General features: G+C 38.5%; 1 protein-coding gene across 12 annotated transcripts in view; it reads left to right on the plus strand.

The window, feature by feature from the left end:
• The window catches only part of NKTR (natural killer cell triggering receptor), a 43,295-nt gene extending 20,312 nt beyond the window's left edge, over positions 1–22,983 (plus strand). For 7 of the 12 annotated variants that reach the window (XM_069561792.1, XM_069561800.1, XM_069561797.1 and 4 more), the window contains 11 exons: positions 2,429–2,458; positions 2,905–3,050; positions 3,986–4,208; positions 4,635–4,790; positions 7,392–7,479; positions 9,187–9,332; positions 11,026–13,908; positions 16,273–16,368; positions 16,756–16,812; positions 18,566–18,670; positions 20,182–22,983. In XM_069561792.1, the coding sequence (XP_069417893.1) occupies positions 2,429–2,458; positions 2,905–3,050; positions 3,986–4,208; positions 4,635–4,790; positions 7,392–7,479; positions 9,187–9,332; positions 11,026–13,908; positions 16,273–16,368; positions 16,756–16,812; positions 18,566–18,670; positions 20,182–20,269 (4,018 nt within the window). In that variant the 3' untranslated portion in view covers positions 20,270–22,983. Of the gene's footprint in view, positions 1–2,428; positions 2,459–2,904; positions 3,051–3,985; positions 4,209–4,634; positions 4,791–7,391; positions 7,480–9,186; positions 9,333–11,025; positions 13,909–16,272; positions 16,369–16,755; positions 16,813–18,565; positions 18,671–20,181 lie in introns of those variants that run through there. The other 5 variants (XM_069561794.1, XM_069561799.1, XM_069561802.1 and 2 more) reach the window with 3 other exon arrangements.

Genomic DNA, 22,983 nt, shown 5'->3' on the forward strand with positions numbered 1-22,983 from the left:
AGTAGAAAATGGAAATGTGAAAATATTGGAAGCTTTTCTAACTTGAAATGTTCTTGTGGTTATTTCTCCTTTAGGTGTGTTTCATAAGCATGCATAAACTTACATATTTATGATAGCCCTGGCTTTAAGGTCTTAACTTACTGGGCATATGTTATCACTACATTGGTCCTTAGAGCTGTATAGTTTCGAAACATCAATTTTTAAGAGTTGATGTGGTGAGATCTCGTTGTCTATTCTAGTAGAATTGAAGGGCTTGGACTAAGCATATCATTGCATATCATTTTTTTCCCTTGCCCATCAGCCCAATTCCAGTAAGCCTGCTTTACCTTGGAATTTCTGCTCTTAGAATGTGGGCTGAGAACTCCAGAGGGCTTCTTTTTGTTAGGCTACTTCCATTATTCTTATTATATAGCCTAACCCAGTTAAATCATAAGTTTGTATTTTTGCATCCTGAATTGCAGATGCGAGTAATAGACTTGGTTATTCACAACTGTTTAGGCATATTGGGCCAGTTGAGATTTATCCTTGAAAGAATTGCTCTTGTCTTCATTTGTTTTCCTTACTAGTGCACTAAAGGATTGAGTTTGTGTTCAGTTCTCACTTGAATTAAAAACAAAACCTGAATCTGTCATAAAGGTTCTATTCTCAACTTGAGTTTCAGGTAGTATGTCGCTGCATCACTGCAGTAAGTTCAAATTTTTAATCACACCATTTGTTCCAAAGATTTGCGCTAAGGTGGTTTTTACATCACTTCTATTAACCAGAGTGCAAACTGAATTGGATTCTGTGTGTTTTAAGAAAATGTATAGACTTTTCCTCAATACCAGAATATCTGAGAGTTGTGAGAGAAAGGCCCAAGGAAGAGAAATATATCTAATTAATGCATCATTGTTTTCACTGCTACATGTTTGAGACTGATCCTTTACACTACAGAACATTTTTTACATTTAAAATGTTTACCTCTTTCCATCTTTCATACAGTGGAATCACTGTCTAGCATATGTCCTAATTTTTACTATCTTTACTGTGCTTGGTAAAGTTGTGTAATTATGGGAAGCACATTTCTGTATTAAAGTTACTGTCAGGATAGTTTTTGGATGCTCCTTTCATGATTTAAGCATCAGTGCCTCACTGTTTGCTACATTTTCTTTTTCTTCTTTCTTCTGTTTTTATTCATTTTTATGGTCACATTGGCTTAAACTACCACTTCTCAATCTTCTAGGGAAAATTTGAGACTAGTGGTTTTAAAACTCAAGATTCCCTTTAAAATTCTGCCACTTCTTGAGTTGATAATTTAAATTTTTTAAAGCTAAACTGTAGTACTGTTACAGAACTAAAAATTCTTAATGTAAATATATGTGTTATATTTCCTGATAGAATAATGTTTTTTAGTATTGAAGGCTAAAGTTATGTTTTATTCACATATTTCTTAGAATTTACATAAAATGATTATAAAAATTGACATTAGAGCTTCTAGTATAATTGACTGCTTTCACATGGTCTGATAATCCAGTGACCATTCTCTCAAATATAATTTCTCTTTCTCATAAACTAAGATGTTTGTGATAGAGTCTACTTTTGAATTTTTTTCCACTATATAATTCACATAGTCTGAAGATCTGTGAAAATGCTATGGGAAAACCAGCTTGGGTTCAAAATATCTTAATCATAATATACCCCATAGGCTTCCCAACAGTGGCTGTCTGCCAATCTGTGACTGTAAAGCAACCAGTTGGATGTTTTTTGGGCCATGGAAATGTAAAGTATCTGTAATGTTATCTACGATTACTTTGTGGTCAGAAGTGTTGGCAGATAGATTTGCTCCCTATTACATTTTCTGAGTTGTTTTGAGTGGCAACTTAAGTGAAGCAAGAGGGGCAGGAAGTTCTAGAAATGGCTCCTGAGGCCTACCTCCAGCTACCTGCCTACAAGATGCAGACTAACCCAGTATGAAAAATAAGTAGTAGAAAAACTCACTTAAGGGGCACTTGTTAAGTGTTGATCACACTTTTCTTTCCATAAGCAAATGGCTAGATGTTTTTTATTCTTGTTTAATGATTTTGATAAGTTTTGAGTTTGTTTTTGTTACTGTCTTTGTTTCGGATTTGAGAGTAACTTTAATTTTAATGTATATTTATGCTGTGTATTTCAAACCTATTTCACATATATGTATATATATATATAGTCTTCATATTGGAGAGATAAAAGTTTGTAATGCATTGTCATCTTGAGGGTTTTTTTAATCAGTAAAATGACTACTATTGCTGTTTTTAAGCTTTTTAAGTTTAGATGTATATCATGTTTAACTTTTTCCCCTTTTTATCTTTACTTCTTTGTTCTCTACATGCTGTGCTTTTAAACCCTTCTGCTCTGTACACCTGAACACCTGGTTTCTGCCATCTTGTTTGTGTTGATGTTTGTTGCACAGTACCACAAAACCTGCTCCACACCTGGATGGGTAAGAGTTACATTCTTATTATTTTGGGGAGGTGTGCTGGTGGCCAGTCCAACCAATTAGACTGTGGTGAACCCTCAAGGGGGCACTCTTGACCTCTGGTTTATTCTCTCATAGCCAAGCTTTCCCTGAGGATCACAGGAGGCAGTAGTCCTGAGACCACAGGTGCTGCTCAGTATCAAGTGCAGTCTGATTGTTATACTCTCTGCTGTAGAATAGTTAAGAATCACTGTTTTAAAAGCAGAAAACTAAGGCCCAGTTTGAGCTGGTTTTTTTTTTTTTTTTTTACCTTTTATGAAGAAGAACTTCTAGTTTCCTTCTAGTTGCTTCATACATCAGACACTTTTATTTTCAGGTCTATGAACATGTCATTTACAACAATTGTCTTGATTACTGCTCTTGGCTTAACTATCATCAAACCAGTTTTTCTTGAATTTGTATTGTGACAGGGTGCATGTTGTCTTTGGACTAGTTATTTCTGGTTTTGAAGTAATCGAACAAATTGAAAATCTGAAAACTGATGCTGCAAGTAGACCATATGCAGATGTACGAGTTATTGACTGCGGGGTGCTTGCCACAAAGTCGACAAAAGACGGTAAGAGTGTTTTGAGAACAGAGGGAGCTTGGATACAGGTAACACTTGTTGAAAACTGTAACTTAGAGATACCGCCTAGATTTCAGTAGTGGAAGAAACTCCTACAAGTAATATACCAATAGCCCTGATTCCTCCATCTCACACCCTGTATCTGATCCATCAGAAATCTTTCCAACTCTGACTTTTTCTTTTTACTTCCCCTGTTGTCAACTCGGTCCAAACCCAAATGTCTTCTACCTGGGTTATTCCAATAGCCTCACTACTGTTCACTTTGCCTCTGTCATCGCTTCTGTATAATCTTTTCTCAGTAATGATAGCTTCCTAACTGGTCTTGCTTCCGCTTGACCCTCTACAGTCCTCAGCAGCAACCAGAGCCAACTTCTCCAAGGGTTCCCTCTCTGTCAACCAAAACTGAAGTCTTTACAGTGGTCTGTAAGGGATTCTGGCTTTCTGCTGTTTCTCTCATCTCTCCATATTCATTGTCTTCCCAGCAGTGTTAATCTTTACTCAGACATGCCAGACACTTGGGAACTTTGTGCTAGCTGTTCCTTCTATCTGGAATACTCTTTGTTCAGATACCTGCATGACCCCTGTCCCTCACTTCTTTCAGGTCTCTGCTCAAATGTTATCTTAAATTACCTTGACTTGCCTTATTCCCTTTACTCTGTGTTTTCCTCCCTCTTTAAGCATTTATCATTTGTTATATTATGTAGTTACTTATTTTCTTATCTGACCAAACTAATATATAAACTTCATGAGGGCTTTGTTACCTAGCAATCTCACCAGCAAATTGTATTATTAACTTGAAAAAAAAAGTTTATTTAAATTTTTAGTGTGATAAAACATGTTTTATAATACTTGGTAATCATTTTTTTTTCTCTGAAAGGTGGGCAGTGAAATCCAGTACTAATACTTTTATTACTATTTATTAAAAGTTTTTGAGAAAAAAAGGAAGAAGCCAAGTCATTCAGAAGTCTCGGATTCCTCTTCCAATTCCTCATCCTCTTCAGAATCATCCTCAGAAAGTGAAATTGAACATGAGAGAAGCAGAAGAAGGAAGCATAAGAGGAGACAGAAAGTTAAACATTCTAAAAAGAGACGAAAGGAAGCAAACAGTTCAGAAGAGCCAAGAAATAAACATATAATAAGCCCAAAAGGGTAAGTGTGAGACACCAGGGTAGTCTTCCCTAAAAAACAAACACCCTGGAATGGGAACAGTATGTGTGATTCTGTAAACTTATCTTTGTTACCTATTGTTGAAAAGGACAGTATTTTAGGAAGTTTATATTGAAATCTTGCAAATCTAAGGGTAGCACAGATGTTTTATATCAGAGATTTATGGCATTTGTAGGTAAAAATCGCTAAAACTCTTAAAGGATCGTTTGGCAATTCTTATATCAGAATTTTAGTGCAGTAACTTTCACTCGCTCATGTTTTATATGTTCTGTTTATGAAAATTATGTTGACCTTTTTAGTGGGATTTGCAACATATCAGTTTTGCTGTTAGTTATGTTATTATATTATTTAATATTAAAAATTTAGATAGACACATTTTAATTGGTGATTTGATTTGTTCTTTCTAAGTCACTCTGAGAGGAGTGATACCAATGAAAAAAGATCTGTTGATTCAAATGCTAAAAGGGAAAAGCCTGTGGTCCGCCCAGAAGAGATTCCTCCAGTGCCCGAGAACCGATTTTTACTGAGAAGAGATATGCCTCTTGTCACAGTGGAGCCTGAACCGTAAGGATGATTAACCTACATGTTTTTGTTTCTCTTTCTGATAATTCCTGTCAGCTCATTGCAGGTCCACACTCATTTATTGAGCGTGACCCATAGTAAAAGCACTTTGAAATACACCGTGGGAGATACTGGATTCATGAATGCCATGGACCCTACCTTTCAAAATTCATATTCTACTAATAGAAAAAGGGAATTTGCCAAGTTGACCTGGGAGAGTTCTTAGTGGAGATCTGGGAAGATTTCATTACTAACTTCATTTACTTAGCCTTTCATTAGAGGTGAGATTTTAGTTACCAGAACAGAGGGTTAGTTGAACTCTTTGGGTCCAGTCAGGTTTTAAAACATACCCCAATTAGTAGTGCAAAATTATTGCATGGTGACTGGCGATATAATTTAGTACCATATGTTACTGTTGTTAACTTACTCAGTGATAACTCCTCTATGTTAGAAAAGCTAAAATGTAGCTTTAGGTTTGGTCTCAAAAAATAGAAATTAATGTATTTTGTGTGTTACACTCAAGTGTAGAATTGTTAAGAGAAATGTTGTATGACTAGAAATACCATAAAGTGGTTGGTGTAATTGGCAATTGAAGAGTTATTTTGAAGTCTAAGAAGTTATAGAGATGTCCCTGTTCAGTTAAGTCTCTATAATGATTATTGTTTAGACTGTTAGATATTTCAAAATTCTAAGAATTCTGTCTTGTGAACAAATCTTAGTGGGATTCTTTTTTCTTAAAATACAAAACACCATTCATTGATCAAATCCATCTAGTTTCCAGAAAGTAGGAAACTTGAAAGGTCAATTTCAGTGTCATCTAGTAGGGGTTGGCAAACTACAGTGCTCCGTGGGCTGAATTCAGCCTGTTGTCTGGTTTTGTGCAGCCCATGAGCTAAATGTGATTTTTCTGTTTTTAAATGTTTGTGAAAAAAATCAGAAGAATAATAATATTTTGTGATATGTAAAAATTATATGAAATTCAAATTTCGGTGTCCATAAAATTTCATTGGAACACAGCTATATCCATTTGTTCACTATTTTCTTGGGCTGTTTTTATGCTATAGCAGCAGAATTGAGGAGTTGCAGAGTTTGTATGTGGTGCTGTCATTGGTATATATGCTGTTCAGTGCACTACACATCATAGTGTATTTCAAATTTCATTGATAAAACATTTGTGAAAACTTGTTTTCTTTTTGTTACATAATCATCTTAGTTTTCTTCTTGGCCTAGAAATCCTAAAATACTTTCTCTTGGACTTTTAAGAAAAAGTTTGCTGACCCCTATTATTTGGTATTTTTTAAAAATAGTTTATACCACTGTCTTGTATTTATGGTTGAATATCATTGGGAAGTTTATTTGGTCATCACTCCTCTTTGGTTACGTAATATCTTTGGAAGTTATATCCTGCAGAATTATTTTAAGTCATATTTGGTAGGTAGTTGTGTCATAACAAAGATAGCAGGTTGATCTATTTCATTAGAATGCTTAGGATTTGATCAGTCACTTGGGAGTTAAAATTAATGTGCTAAGAATGCAAGATATGCAATATGAAAGGATAAGAAACAGGGACTGTCAGCCTTAGAGAGCTTGCCATCTTACTGAATTTGCCAGCAGTTAAGCTCATTATCACTTATACTTTGTTTAGCAGAAGCTGGATTCTACACTTGCTCTAATTCATTTGTTCTCATCTTCAGCTGCACTTCTGTGTAATTTGGCAAGCTTTTAAAAATACCAGTTTCTGGGCCATACAGCAGGGTAAATTGGATTGTTGTGGGGGAGGAGGTGGAGAGTGGCAACATTGGATCAGCATGTAAAAGATACCCAGATGAACATTAATTCATGCTGAACAGTTAGAGGCAGGTCATTTGGTTCAGTGATGTGTTCTTCATGAGGAAAATGAGGTAAACAGTTGTCTACCAAGAGTACCTGCTTCTTTCATTGTGAGAATCAAATGATATCATGAATATGAAATGACTGAAAAAACTATAATATACTTTTTAGTTAAGGTTTTCTTATAGTGGCATTGTATGTTTATCTGGAGCCAGATTCCTGGCTGGGAAAACCCTGTTATATCATGGTTATAAAAGTCATGTTTCATTTCTCTATGTGATGTTGGACAACATTCTTAACTGTAATCTCAAAATTCTTTATTTTTAAAAAAGTTGATAATAGTACCTACCTCATAGTATTGTTATGAAAGTTAAATGAACTAATAATGCCTTTAATGGTATCTGTTAACATTTATTTAAAGGATTTGTTTGATGAGAACCTACTTATAGCACAGGAAACTCCACTCTATTCTCTGTAATGGCCTATCTGGGAAAAGAATTTCAAAAAAGAGTGGATATATGTATATATAAATAACTGATTGACTTTGCTGTACACCTGAAACTAGCAGAACATTGTAAATCATCTGTACTCTGCTAAAGATTTAAAAAATAATGGAGGATATGCTTAGAAAATTAGGTCATGTGGAGTGCCTCATTCTATAAAAGTGTTAGATCTGAATGAACTGTTTTTGTATTAAAGGAGCATAAATTCTGCATTTACACACTGAGAAAACTGCCTAGCATTTGCTTATTTTTAATTTTCAATCTTTTCCAGGAAAATTCCTGATGTTACACCCATTGTAAGTGACCAGAAACCATCTGTGTCAAAGTCTGGACGGAAGATTAAAGGAAGGGGCACAATTGTATGTGTGTTAAAACTTAATTTTTTTCAGATTAGTTATCTGAGCAGTAAACTGTTTTTCAGTTCAGTTCAGTCGCAGTCGTGTCTGACTCTTTGTGACCCCATGAATCGCAGCACGCCAGGCCCTCCTGTCCATCACCAACTTCCGGAGTTCACTCAGACTCACGTCCATTGAGTCAGTGATGCCATCCAGCCATCTCATCCTCTGTTGTCCCCTTCGCCTCCTGCCCCCAATCCCTCCCAGCATCAGGGTCTTTTCCAATGAGTCAACTCTTCGCATGAGGTGGCCAAAGTACCGGAGTTTCAGCTTTAGCTTCATTCCTTCCAAAGAAATCCCAGGGTTGATCTCCTTCAGAATGGACTGGTTGGATCTCCTTGCAGTCCAAGGGACTCTCAAGAGTCTTCTCCAACACCACAGTTCAAAAGCATCAATTCTTCGGCGCTCAGCCTTGTTCACAGTCCAACTCTCACATCCATACATGACCACAGGAAAAACCATAGCCTTGACTAGACGGACCTTTGTTGGCAAAGTAATGTCTCTGCTTTTGAATATGCTATCTAGGTTGGTCATAACCTTTCTTCCAAGGAGTAAGCGTCTTTTAATTTCATGGCTGCAGTCACCGTCTGCAGTGATTTTGGAGCCCAAAAAAATAAAGTCTGCCACTATTTCTACTGTTTCCCCATCTATTTGCCATGAAGTGATGGGACCAGATGCCATGATCTTCGTTTTCTGAATGTTGAGATTTAAGCCAACTTTTTCACTCTCCACTTTCATCAAGAGGCTTTTTAGTTTCTCTTCACTTTCTGCTATAAGGGTGGTGTCATCTGCATATCTGAGGTTATTGATATTTCTCCCAGCAATCTTGATTCCAGCTTGTGCTTCTTCCAACCCAACGTTTCTCATGATGTACTCTGCATATAAGTTAAATAAGCAGGGTGACAATATACAGCCTTGACGTACTCCTTTTCCTATTTGGAACCAGTCTGTTCCATGTCCAGTTCTAACTGTTGCTTCCTGACATCTGAATGCAGAGTTCCAAAGAATAGCAAGAAGAGATAAGAAAGCCTTCCCCAGCGATCAGTGCAAAGAAATAGAGGAAAACAACAGAATGGGAAAGACTAGAGATCTCTTCAAGAAAATTAGAGATACCAAGGGAACGTTTCATGCAAAGATGGGCTTGATAAAGGACAGAAATGGTATGGACATAACTGAAGCAGAAGATATTAAGAAGAGGTGGCAAGAATACACAGAAGAACTGTACCAAAAAAAAATGTTTTTACCTGTAGCAAATCCTAGCATTAATCTTAGGTATAGTCCAAAGTCTGTCCAAGGAGCTAGTTGTATTCTCTTAATTAATATGTAGTTATGCAAAGGCACTGCTGTTAGATCAGTGTTTACTGCTATGTTTGAATGGGTTTAAATATTGAAATGAATGTGAAATAGTATGTTCAAAAATCTTAGTATGTTGAATAAGCTAATGAGTATAATCATTAGGACTTCTAAGGAAAAGTTTGTGTGTGATTATAGGTGAATATCTGCCTTTCCTATTTCTTTTAGTTTGATTTAACTTTATACCATCATTATGGTACTTCAGTCATTATTGCATTTGAATGGCATCCAAGATTGAGTCTTATACTTAGCTGTCCTATAGCAGATTACAGTTGGGAAGTATTTTTTAAATAGTTATTCCTAACTTTGTTTTTAAAGCGCTATCACACACCTCCAAGATCAAGATCCTGTTCTGAATCAGATGATGATGATAGCAGTGAAACTCCTCCTCACTGGAAAGAAGAAATGCAGAGATTAAGAGCATATAGACCACCTAGTGGAGAAAAATGGAGTAAAGGAGATAAGTAAGTAAAAGTACAATCCTTTCTCTGCTGTATTTTAAGTCTTAAGGGGATAGAGACATACTTCTGGTTTTTTCACTAAAGATTTATATTTAAAATTAGATTGTGACCAGAGAATACATTTGGGAATGCTTGATGAAATGGAAGGAGGGATGATTGGCTTTGGATACTTTTAAATCAAAATTCTGTTTTCTCTCACAAGAGCATTACCCTACTGAATTTCTTAAAGATTTCTTGTTTAATTTTAGCAATAATCAGGACTTTATTTTTAAAAATTACGTAGCAGATTCTCTCATAGCCTTTTTTTTGTAGTCACTAATGGTAGATAAGAAAATTTGTAGCCAGTGTGTGTGTTAACGTCTGACCCTAGGGACTATTGCTTCTTCAGCAGTGTACCCATCTCTTGTCTTCGGTGACACTCCACAGTGGATTATCTATTTTAAAAGTGGGGCTGGCCCCAGAATAGCTAGTGCAAAATATATCAGTGGGACCCTGTGTAGAATTGTCTTTCTCTGTGGCCATCCAGCGGAATGGTTCAGAGTTCAGAGAGGGAGGACAAGGTGTGTGATGTGCTGTGTGCAAGCGGTATGGATATGGTAGCTCTGAGAACAGTTTTGAGCCCTGACATTAGCACTGATATTGTAAAGCCTGCATCTTAGTTTTCGTGTACTTTTCTCCCAATTTCTGTACTAAGTAGTTTAACTAAAACCTTAATGAAAAGTCTATGATTACCTCTATGATCCTGAGATAAAACAATAGTCATGCTAGTTTCTTAAAAAGAGGCAGGCCTCCCTGGTAGCTCAGTGGTAAAGAATCTGCCTGCCAGTGTAGGAGATACGGGTTCAGTCCCTGATCTGGGAAGATCTTACACGCGTTGGAGCAACTAAGCCTGTGTGCCACAACTATTGAGTCTGTGCCTGGGAGCCGCAACTACTTAAACCCATGTGCACTAGAGCCTGTACAAGAAAAGCCACCATAATGAGAAGCCCACACACTGTAACTAGAGTAGCTTCCACTCGCCACAACTAGAGAAAGCATATGCTGCAACAGTGAAGACCCAGCACAGCCAGAAATAAATAAGGTTATTTTTTTAAAAAAGAAAGAAAAAGAGGCTTGTCAGGAATTCCCTGGTGATCAGGTGATTAGGACTTGGAGCTTTCACTGCCAGGTCCCAGGTTCCATCCCTGGTCGGGGAACTAAGATTTCACAAGTCATGCAGCCAAAAAAAAGGAGGCTTCTCTTAAAGTTTTGGCAGTTATCCTATATCTACAGAGAATCAGCAAATTGTTTGGGAACTTGATTTGACTCCCTCAGAAATTATTCCTGAAGGCAGAGCATTATTGAGCAGATCAAAGCCAGGAATTTGGTAGGTCAGCAGTGCTTTTGTAATTAGTTGGTTTGCTTTTCAAAACTATTTCCTATCAAATTTGAAAATTCCTGATTTGACTTTGGAAAAATCCTTTTGTAAGTGAATCTGTTAATAGTTATTTCTTTGAAGTTTTATAATTTCAGGACCAGGCCTATCAACTATTTGCTTTATCCTTCCTACGTGTGCTTAAAGCATTAATAAGAGTTAGTACTTGGTTGTTAACTAGGCTTTTGTTGATGCCTAGTATTGACAACAAATGTGTTTTAATTTTAAAGGTTAGAAAACATGCTTGTAAATAACTGCCTGCATATTATGTCCTTTTTATAGGTTAAGTGACCCCTCTTCAAGCCGATGGGATGAAAGGAGCTTGTCCCAGAGATCCCGATCGTGGTCCTATAATGGATATTATTCAGATCTGAGTACAGCAAGACACTCTGATGGTCACCATAAAAAACGCAGAAAAGAGAAAAAGATTAAGCATAAAAAGAAAGCTAAAAAGCAGAAACATTGCAGAAGGCACAAACAGACCAAGAAAAGAAGGATTATTGTACCGTCTGACATAGAATCCTTAAAATCTTCAACCCGACGAGTGAAATCTTCATGTGATAGAGAAAGGAGATCTCATTCTTCCTCATCGTCATCTCATCACTCGTCCAAGAGGGATTGGTCTAAATCTGATAAGGATGACCAGAGCTCTTCAACCCATTCCAGCAGAGACTCATGCAGATCAAAATCTCACTCTCAGTCTTATTCTAGAGGAAGCTCAAGATCAAGGACTGCCTCAAAATCTTCATCACATTCTCGAAGTAGATCAAAGTCCAGATCTAGTTCTAAGTCAGGGCGCCAAAGAACAGCATCAAAATCACCAAGAAGAACAGCCTCTCAGTTAAGTGAAAATAAACCTGTTAAAACAGAACCTTTAAGAGCAACAGTGACACAAAATGAAAGTGTTGTAGTACAACCAGTGGTGTCAGAAAATATTCCTGTTATACCACTGAGTGACAGCCCCCCTCCTTCAAGGTGGAAGCCTGGGCAGAAGCCCTGGAAGCCCTCTTATGAACGAATCCAGGAAATGAAAGCTAAAACAACCCATTTGCTGCCCATCCAAAGCACTTATAGTTTAGCAAATATTAAAGAGACTGGTAGTTCATCATCCTACCATAAAAGAGAAAAAAACTCAGAAAGTGATCGTAGTGCTTATTCAAAATACAGTGATAGAAGTTCAGAAAGTTCACCAAGGTCAAGGAGCAGATCTTCTAGGAGTAGATCTTATTCCAGATCATACACAAGATCTCGAAGTTTAGCTAGTTCACATTCACGGTCTAGGTCCCCCTCATCTAGATCTCATTCACGAAATAAATACAGTGACCATTCACGGTGTAGTAGATCATCTTCATACTCTTCTGTTAGCAGTGATGATGGAAGACGAGCCAAGAGAAAATTTAGATCCAGTGGGAAAAAAAGTTACACTTCAAATAGAAGGCACAGCAGCAGCTCTGAAAAAGCACTTCGTAACAGATACGTCAAAGGCAGAGCCAAGTCTTCATGTCATAGAAAGTACAGTGAAAGCAGATCATCTTTAGATTACTCTTCAGACAGTGAACAGTCAAGTGTTCAGGTTACACAGTCAGCCCAGGAGAAGCAAGTCCAAATGGAAGTGAATAATAAACAAGAGAGAAACAGAGATGAAGAGAAATCTAAGCCTGAACGGGAATGCCCTCGTTCAAAAAAAAGAACTTTGAAAGAAAATCTTTCTGATCACTTTAGAAATAGCAGTAAGCCCAAAAGGAAGAATTATGCTGGGAGTAAATGGGACTCTGAGTCAAATTCTGAACGAGATGTAACTAAAAACAATAAAAATAGTCCCCGGCCAACTTCTGATAAGGAGGAAGGTGAGGCCACTTCGGATTCTGAGTCAGAGTCTGGTGAAATTCACATCAAAGCCAAACCCACAACTAAGTCTTCAGCAAATACTTTACTGCCTGATGGTAACAGTGCCTGGAAATCAAGCAAACAGCGCTCCTCAACCTCTGATTCTGAGGGATTCTATTCCAATTCAGAAAACACCAGAGGAAAGCCACACAAGCATAAACACAGCTCAAAGGAGAATATTAAAAGGGAACACACCAAAAAAGCAAAAGAGAAATTAAAAGGGAAAAAAGATAAAAAGCACAAGACTCCAAAACGAAAACAAGCATTTCACTGGCAGCCTCCACTAGAATTTGGTGAAGAGGAGGAGGAGGAGATTAATGAAAAGCAAGTTACTCAGGAGGCGAAAGAGAAAAAACAAGTTTCTGAAAACAGTGAAACCATAAAAGAAAATATTCTCCAAACTGAGAAGCCCTGTGAAGACAGCAGCCTTTCAGGTAAACATAGCACAGCAGTTTCATCAGATATTGATCAGTCTACTAGAGATGATGTTAAACTCAGCATTTCTCCTGTAACTGTAAACACTGATGAAAATGTAGTCAGTTCTCCCCCAAACATTCAGCATATTGAAGAGAGCATCCCAAGCGGAGCAGAGGATATGCTTCAAGCAGATGACAACATGGAGATTTGCACTCCTGATCGGAGCTCCCCAGCAAAGGCCGAGGGGGCTTCCCCTCTAGGAAATTCAGGACTTGATACCCCGGATATAAGCATTGTTCTAAAGCAGGATATGCCAGCAGAGTATCCTGAGGCAGAGTTGAGGAAACAGGAAAGCAGTATGTCAGAAATCAAAATGGTGGGTGAGATGGGCAAACAGGACAGCGGCTCTGCCAGCTTGGCCAGTGCTGTAGAAAGTACCATAAAGAAAGAGGCAGCTGAGAAAAGCCAGACCAGCCTCATGGATAATAAATGGAAGCCCCTGCAAGGTGTGGGGAGCCTTGCAGCACCGTCTGCTCCCACATCCAGTGCTACAGACGTTAAGGCATTGACTGCTATGCCTGAAATGAAACCACAGGGTTTGAGAATAGAAATTAAAAGCAAAAATAAAGTTCGGCCGGGGTCTCTCTTTGATGAAGTAAGAAAGACAGCACGCTTAAACCGGAGGCCAAGAAATCAAGAGAGTTCAAGTGATGAACAGACACCTAGTCGAGATGGTGATAGCCAGTCCAGGAGTCCAAGTAGATCTAGAAGTAAGTCTGAGACCAAATCAAGACACAGAACAAGGTCTGTCTCCTATAGTCACTCAAGAAGTCGATCGAGAAGTTCCACATCATCCTATCGGTGAGTGTTACTCTCCTTTTGTCTCCCAAGCAGAGTCCATTACTGTTTTGTTTGGAAGAACATCAGAGTTAGGGATAAGATCACTATTTCCAAATACCCGGGAGGAAATAAGGAGAAGGCTTGTGTTATGTATCTCACAGAGCAGACTGAAGACACAGGGAGTAGAGATTTCAGGGGAAGAAGTTTGGGCTCAGGGTGAAAAACTAGTGCTATTAGTTAAAGCTCCCTGGTATTTGCAGTGCATTGCCATAATAAGGGACCAGGTCTCCATCTTTAAAGGTGTAAGCCCACTCTCTGCTATCAGTCATACCTTAGAAGGGAATCTTGCATTTACGGAATATGTAGGATTTAGAAATCAGTAATTTAACCCTCCATTTTATACAAGTGGAAGGTGAGGGCCAGAGAGAGGCAAAGTTAGCTGCCTCAAGATGTACATCTAGTTGATCTTTATTCAAGGGGCAGGAAATAGTAAAAAATGATCATCTTTTGATTGATTGATTTTTTGGTTCAAGTTACATCTAACTTTTGTCATTGACATAGACTGGATAATGCAGAGAATGAGCATTTTTACAACTGAAAAAAATGGTGATGGTGGTATGAAGTTAATAACTAATTTGTATTCTTTTCTTGTAAACTTTTCATGGTTTTTACCTCACTGCCTCTTACTCATATCCTTTATTATTTATTTTGTGCTTGATGTGCATCACTCTAACTTAAAATAGACTAAGAATCTTTAACTTTTTTCTTCCTAGTTTTTTATCAGTCGTTTTTTTCCCCTTACCCAGATGTCTTTAAAAATAGGAACCAACATTTACCACCTATAATAACCATCTCCCACTTACTCTTAAATTGCTTGCGTTATGTAGTCCGTGCCTTCACTCCCCTCGTCTCACTCAGCTGACTTAAGATTTTCAGGTGCTTCTGCATGGCCAGTGCCAGGGCATGTTTTCAGTCCTTCTGGAAGCACTCTGCTGGCTCTCCTCATCCCTCAGACCATTCCATGCTTGAGTGTGGGCTTCTTTTCTTCTTCCTCCTGCTCTGATTCACAGCAAGCCCCAGAGAGCTGGTGAATTCTGGCCTTTTCTCTCTGGGTTCATATTCTAGATGCAGGTGCCTGTTTAGCTCCTCCAGTCTGCTGTCTGCTCATTGTCTACCTAGCATTCACCCTCAGATAACTCTGAGTTGTTGGTGGTTCTGGTCACTGTCATCTTCCTTCCTACCCCTGCCTTTGGAGTGGGTAGTGTTTCACTTCACAAATTCTGAGAATTTTGCTCTTAGGTTGAGCAGCTCACAGGTGGTAGACTTGAGAAAGCTAAACTGCCTCCCTGTTTTAGTTACCCATCCGGGCCTGACTTCTCTTCTGGCCTGTGAACTCTCTGGAATCATGGACTGTTCGCTACTCATCTATCAGTCACCTCACAGAGTTACCCTATAATTGTTTGAGTAAATGACTAGAATCTTATGAGAACAGAATGTCTTTGCAAATAAACTGTACCTGTCTTCCAGAACATAAGTATATACTAACTACAACCTGTAAAGATATTAGGTAAGTAGCATATACACAGGGATATTGTTCTTATCCAGAATGACAGGTACAAACTAGGAGGAAAAGGGTTGGGAGCCAAGTGAATGCAGGGTGGGGGCAAAATTGCATTAAGTTTCTTGTTTGTTTTATTAAATATTAAATAGGTATAAATTTTTTAATGATTAAGGTATAAAACATACAAATGGTTAAGGTATAGAAAACAATTTTCTATCTTAAAAAATAGAGCTTTAACATAATAGAGCCCAACCCGAAGCTACCCTACTTTCTCTCTTCTCTCCAAGAGTTAAATATTATTTTAAACTTCTGTTATAATTTTGTTTTTCTTTGTTGTCTTTCTGTGAATGTTTCTATCTATATATAATGTTTTTTGTTGTTTTTCAAATAGAATCCTTTTTTATATGTATAGATGTTCTACATTTGCCTTTTTCACTCAACATTATGTTCCCAAGATTTAAATGTGTTGATACATGTAAATGTAGTTAATTTTCCTACTTTAGGATATTTCAGTATATATCTGTGTTAATTTTTTTTAAACCCATTCTGCTGTTAATGAAGATTTGGATTGTTTCCTCTTGCTGATATTACAGAAGCGGCTCCTATGAACATACCTGTATCAGCCTTTTCTGTTTTTTCTATATTTCATTCTGTTCAGTTTAAACTCTCATTAGCCATCTCTTGTCATCCCTGCTGTGAGGAGTTTGAGAGACCTTTCCAAAGACCTTTCCTCTATTGGATTTTCCCACTTCTGCCCTACTAGTAATTAACCTTAACAGCATAATGAGTTAATAAAATTATATTTTTTCCTCTCTTAATTGTAGATCAAGAAGCTACTCTAGAAGTCGGAGTAGAGGATGGTATAGCAGAGGCCGCACAAGGAGTCGGAGCAGTTCCTACCGCAGTTACAAAAGTCATAGGTGAGCTCGTGAATCCCACCCTATAATGTGGTTTCCCATCTGTCTCCCTGCACAGGCAGAGTGGAGTAGCTGTTGAAAAGGGTCTTGTCATTGCTCAATACCAAACCAGTGTCCCACCTGTGTCTTCCCCTTCCCCACCCAGTTCTTCCCCATTGACTTTCTTTATGTGCACCTCATAGAAGAATTGTATAAAACTTAAAACCTTTCCTGTGAAATCCAACAGGCTTTAAAAAAAAAAATCCAGTGTGCTTTTAATACGAAAAATGAAATAAGTATAGCTGCTGGATTTCATTGTGTTTTCTCCTTAATGGGTAAATAAATGCCTAGATTTTTTATGTAGCCTGTCCTGATCCACAAATTGATGGTCCCTCATGTGGTTACTCTTAGGACGTCCAGCAGGAGCAGATCCAGGAGCAGCTCCTATGATCCCCACAGTCGGTCCAGGTATGGACAGGGACTGGGAAACTACTCCTTAATTCCCTTTTTAAAGGTGTTGTATTTCATGGGAAAATTCCGAGGTCCAGCCCCCACAGGGTCCAGGGGTACCCTCAGGATGAACGGTGTTGGCAAATGAATGAATGAATGAGAGAGGAAAGAATAGAAGCTGATATTCCTTGGTTTACACAGAAAGCCAATAAAGCCCCAGACAAGGGACTTGTTTTGTTCACGGAGGCCGCAGGCGCCCTCTCGCCGGAGTGAAGACACAGAGCGCCTTTTCGATCGGGTCTTAGAAGCCCAGGCAGGAAAGTGAACGCAGAGAGCCTCTGTGCTCCAAGGGCTCAGCCTGAAAAAAGAGAGGGAGGGAGAGGGAGAAAGGAGAGAGAGAGAAAAAAAAAGAATGATTGACACGGGGTGACCAAGCTTTGGTGAGTGAAGCCTCCAACTTTATTTTCAAAAGGAACTTTTATACCTTGACTTGTACATAGAGGGAAATGAAAGATGCAAGGTCATACAGAGTCAGCCCAAACATTACATCTGTTTTGTCTTTATCGAAACCAGTATTTTTTCTGCATACCTTTCCCATAAACAATGTTGTGTACATTATCTTCTGGCCTTGGAGGCCTGTGGACATTTTATGACCCTCTTTTGATAAAGGCTGCTCAACCAGAAAACTTATTTTTCCTTGAAGTGTTTTTTCTTTATATTTCTAATCTATGTCAGCCTCAGAAAGTGCTAAACAGGGTTACATTCTCATGGAGCAAAGGTGCAGTGAGTTGCAACAAAGAAGGAACCAATTAGCTCAAAGGTCTGATGTGGTTAAATTCAAGGCTACTATTTGTTTTTCTTACATTCCACCTATGTTAACTAATGCACTCCCAGGTGCACAATGGATAAGGGATATGGGAACTTGGCAGCAAGCATTGGCTCAACAATGAAATCCTACACCAGTGCTACTCTAATAGTTTTTAACTCTTCGAAAGGGCCTATATTTTTAGAGTGTTTTAGGCTTCCCGTGCCTCTCACAGTTGGGAGGCTGTAAAATCACATGCGTAGCTGCAAGAGTCTGGATAAACTTGTCAGGCAAGCTAGAATGCTAACAGGGGGGTTTGAATTGAAATACTCCTTTCGTGTCCAAGAGACTTATTAGCTAGAGCCCTAAGTTGATTTTCTCCAGAGAAAGGTGGCCAGGGATAGCCGCCTGTTAATGTCAGAAGAGTTGGTGAAAGGCACAAAATAGTAAGACAGACAGATTCTGGTTTTGGGGTAGATGCTCGAGCAGGTCCAGGGGGTCCCTCAAGTCCTAATCTGCCTTGCTCATCAGGTCTCTTCCACATGACCTTGTCATGGGTGGGATCTCCCGTGCTGGCTCCCGGCAGGAAAACACGTCTTTGACTTTTTAAACAGTTTTTATTTGTTGACCCATTTTGCTCTAGTGTCAAAAGTGATGGTGTCAAATTGTAATGGCAGGGATTTATTGACTCTAATTGCCTATAAGATGCACCAGATTCAGTTGAACTAACTCAGGGTCAACTTTGTGATATTTTTCAATGCAGAAAAGAAATTAACGTTTTTCTGTTTAATATGGTAAGTCTGATTCAGAGCAGTTGTTAAATGTTTCCAGTACGTGTTATGCACATATGTCTTCATTCTGTCATATAGTGCCCATGTTCTTTGAGGACACTTAAGAACCTAAAAAGAAATGGGAATATATGAATATTTGAATGGGAAAATTTAGTGTTTGTTATTGCTGTTAAAGCAGGTCCTACACTTACGATAGCTACTATAGCAGGAGTCGGAGCCGAAGTAGAAGCCCAAGGAGTGACAGTTACCACCGAGGCAGAAGCTACAATAGGCGATCCAGGTGGGTCTCTGTTCCTCAAGTTACTGCGGGCATTTGGGGTATGGGGCGATAGACTGCTACAGCAGAGAAAGCATTATCTTCTAAGGACAGAAACTCTTCTTTCTCTTGTTGAATTTCTTCAGTCCAAAGGCAGTTACTGAAAGTAGGCTTTGTATTAAGAGTTGCTGGGTAATGTTTATTGGTTGTGTTTAAACATTAAACATTTAAACATGTTTAAATCTAAAGTGGGTTCTTAAATATTCACATATCCTTGGACAAACATTTCTTTTGGAAGGAATAAAGAGAGAAGACCACTCAAACTGTGGACCATTCTTTAGAGTTACTTGCTAGAAATAACAGCCAATTTGTCAGTTTTAAATTTTTTAAAGGTAGTATTTTTTTTTAATATGTAATAAAATGTCACAGTCACTTGCTTCAGTAGCAGGATTTGTGGTTTAATGGTTAAAAATGTCTTTTATATGTTAATATGTATTCATAGATATGTTTTATGTAACATATAGTTATTGCAGAAGTCTTTTTGGTTACTTTTTGTGTGTATCTTTCCTGGTGGCTTCTGGTCTTACCCTCCCTCACCACCACTGCACTACCCCCATGCCTTGCAGTTACAGTCATTGGTGCTTATAGAATTTCAGTGTGATACAGACACTCCCTTATTTGAAACTCTTCAAGTACACCCCAGTGACCTTAGGGGCAGGTCCACCAGGCTCCTGAGTATTGCATGGAGGCCTCTCCACCTACCACCTCCAGCTTGGGCTTTTCTGTGTTCCCTGCACTAACATTCTGGAACCTTTATTTTCTGCCTAGAGATTCACATGCCCATTTCACCGTCTCCCATCCCACCTCTTGAAATAACCCATTCACTGCTCACCCTGAGATATGGTCCCTGCTGTGTGTTTTATTTATCTTACCCCCTATTCCAGACTACCCTTGAGCCCAGGGAACTCTATCTGCTGTGTGTGTGCCCTTAGCATCTAGCAGAGTGCCTGGCTTTCTGTGGATATTTTTCCCAAAATAACTGAATGGTGACCATAACCAAAGTCTTCTTGACTCACTATCCCAGCGGTCCCATCCCTGCCCCACCTCACCCTCACCCCTCATTGGGCTCACATTTTGATTTGATTTTGATTTCCTTTTTTTTTCCCCCTTGTCTTTTAATGAAACTCTTGTTGGCCTTTTTCCCCCTTACTTCTTCAGTCTAATTAAATATTGATGTTCATTTTGGGTAACATGGAAAATTATTCTCATTTCCTTGAGTGGATTTCAAGTAATTCCAAGTAAGAAAGAAGTGCTGCTTCTTCATCTACACCTCGACATCACCGCCCTCTGTCACTAACATCTTTGGGAAGTCCACAGTGCCGCCATGGTCAGCACTGTACTTTCCTACGCACTGTGCTGTGCCTCCTCGAGTCACTTGCTTTCAAGCCCCTTATATCAAAAAAGAAGCTCCAGCAGGAGTTCACAGGGTTGAGAGTTAAAAGGTATTTGTTTATTTGTTTTGTCTTGTTATACAGGAGTTGTAGATCTTATGGCTCTGACAGTGAAAGTGACCGAAGTTACTCTCATCACCGAAGTCCCAGTGAAAGCAGCAGATACAGTTGAAAGTGTCCCCCTTTTTTATATGAATTATATCTTACGTGTAAATATCTGGTAACTTAAAAATTTAAGAAACTTAATGGCAGTCTGTTGTTCTGTTTTGGTATTAGAGATGAATTTGAAAAATAGACACTTCCTAATTGTTATTTGTTTATTTACATGTACATAGAATTTAAAATACAGATATGTCTCCTTAAAATATTTGTATGCCACATTTTACAGTAGCCAACTATGGAAATTAATTTCTTTTTCTTGAATCAAGAAATCATGAAATTTAAGTATAATTTGCAATATTATTTTAGATAGATTATTTGTCTCATGTATTTCTTAGAATACAGATTCTTTTTGCCCATTTTTAAGGTTTTAGCATCTATGCTGCCCAAGCATAGAACTGAAGGAGAACTGTGGAAGGTGGCCAAATACTTCCATACCAGTTACACAGTCCTGTTCATGTGTGCTCTTAAAAACAAACCACCCAGAATTGATACTGATAGTAACCAGGAGTGTAGGGCAGTGGCTCCTTCTTTGTTGTTTCAGAGGATCAAGAACGTGGTCATAATACAGCCCACTGTCTTATTTCAGGCTGGTGGGTGAGGTTAAAAAGAATAGATCAGCCTTAACTATAAATATCTGCACTGTCTCTGTAGCCCTAACGTTTCATGTGCTTTTTTAATAAATACTATTAGAAGTTCAGTTTGTTTAAAAAAAAAGTTCTATTCCAGTTTATGCTCTGGTGCTTGGTAACTTTTGGTGCATTATTCTTATATACTATATATTAGAATTCCATCAGAGAGAGAAATTTTTTAAAAGTTCATTGGCACCAAGTAGGGTTCATTGTAAGCTGTATTCACTTTTAACTATTTGGAGAGCTTCTCTCAAGCACAGGTGTGGGCTGGGGGCCATGGAGCAGGCAGGATTGGCACAGGGCTGTGTGACCACTTGGGTATGCTGCCCAGAACTGATGCCTGGAAGAGGTGAATGGAGAGTGGACTACAAAAGTAACACTAAGATCTACCTGCCACCATTTTGGACACATCTTTCAGGGCTTTACTTTAAAGCCTTTCAAGTAAGAGATGTAAGAGCAGTTGAACTGTTCTTAGCACCCGCCAGCTTGTTCCCCTGTTTCAGTGGCCTGCAGTGATACAGTGAAATCTTGTGTGAGATTGGTAAAGCTATGACAACAGACAGGAAATCAGGGTGTGCAGTACTGCATAGATTACACATATTCAGTGTCTTGGGTGGTTCCTGTAAAAATGATTTGACCTATAAAAACTGGTGAGATTTTGGGTTTTTTTATCTTTAGTTTGAGCTTTTTCCCCAAGTGTACTTAATCACCTTAGTGCCAGTTTTATCCAGTTATGCAGAAGAAATTCATATTGGATATTTGATACAGAACTTTGTGCCATCCTACCCCTTGCCTGCTATACTTGGGAAGTGGGAAAGAACCCTCAGTTGAAGGGATCTGACCACCCCTGATGGATGGAGGGGTGACCTTGGATGTATTACAACCATCACCTATAAAAGGTTCATAAACAGGGTTAAGTGGCCAATTGTTTGCCAAGTTGATAGATGAGAGTACATTAGAAAGTAGGACCTGACTCAACCAAACACTTGATGGTGATTATAAAACAATCTGTGATTCATACGAGCATTCTCAAAAGTTGCCTGCAGAGGAGAATATTGCTTTAATAATCAGTGGAAAAAACTGCATTTAGAACATAAACCAAAACTGCCAAATCTAATTACGTTAAGAAAAGTTACCTTTAGGCAGTGTGTTAGTTTTCTATTGCTGTGTAACAGATTATCCCAAACTTAGCAGCTTAAAGCAATACTCATTTCTTAGCTTACAGTTCTGTAGCTCATGAGTCCAGCGTGATATGGCTGGATTCTCTGCTCAGGGTCTCACAAGGCTGAAATCAAGGGTCAGCAGGGTGGCATTCCTTTGTGGAGGCTCTGGGGAAGAATCTGCTTCCAGGTTAATTCAGGTTGTTGGCAGTATTCAGTTTCTTGCTGGCTGTCAGCTGGGGTCCTCTCTCTTGGCTTCTTAAGGCCGCTCGCATTCCTCCATCTCCAAACCAGCAATGGCCCATTGGGGTCTTCTCATGCTTTAGATCTCTCTGCCTTCCTCCTCTGTTTTAAGGTTCATGTGATTAGATCACGGTTCATGTGTGAGACAGTGTCCCTATTTAAGGTCAGCTGTGCCATAGAATGTAATCACAGAAGTGATATATTTACAGGTTTCTGGGATTGGGGCATGAAAAGAGGGAAGGGCGTTTTAGAATTCTACCTCCCACAGGCAATAACTTTGCAGGTTGTGCTATGGGTAGAATTTTATCCTGAAAAGGTGAGCCCTAGAAGCCTCATTTGTTTTCTCCGTGGAAAAGAACAGCCCTCAGCTGCACCATTCAACTTGTGTGTTTAATGAATGGACTACAGAAATAGCTTTTCTTCCTAAAGGGGATTGTTCTGTATTTTAAGTTATTTTTTAATAAAATTGAATTACATCATATATTGTGCTTCTTAATAGAAAATGCATTATTGGACTGTTTTTGTAATGTCCTCTTTATTGCAAATAAAACATGATATAGCTGGTATTGTTCAAAAATAGTAGAAAATACTTCTGTATATATTGGCAATGTCTAATGTGTATATACTTCATTTAAATTCCCTAAAACTTAAAAGGGAGGCCTTGTAGAAATTAAACTATATACTTAGCCTAA

Source organism: Ovis canadensis, chromosome 19 (assembly GCF_042477335.2).
Source record: "Ovis canadensis isolate MfBH-ARS-UI-01 breed Bighorn chromosome 19, ARS-UI_OviCan_v2, whole genome shotgun sequence".
Classification (NCBI taxonomy): domain Eukaryota; kingdom Metazoa; phylum Chordata; class Mammalia; order Artiodactyla; family Bovidae; genus Ovis; species Ovis canadensis.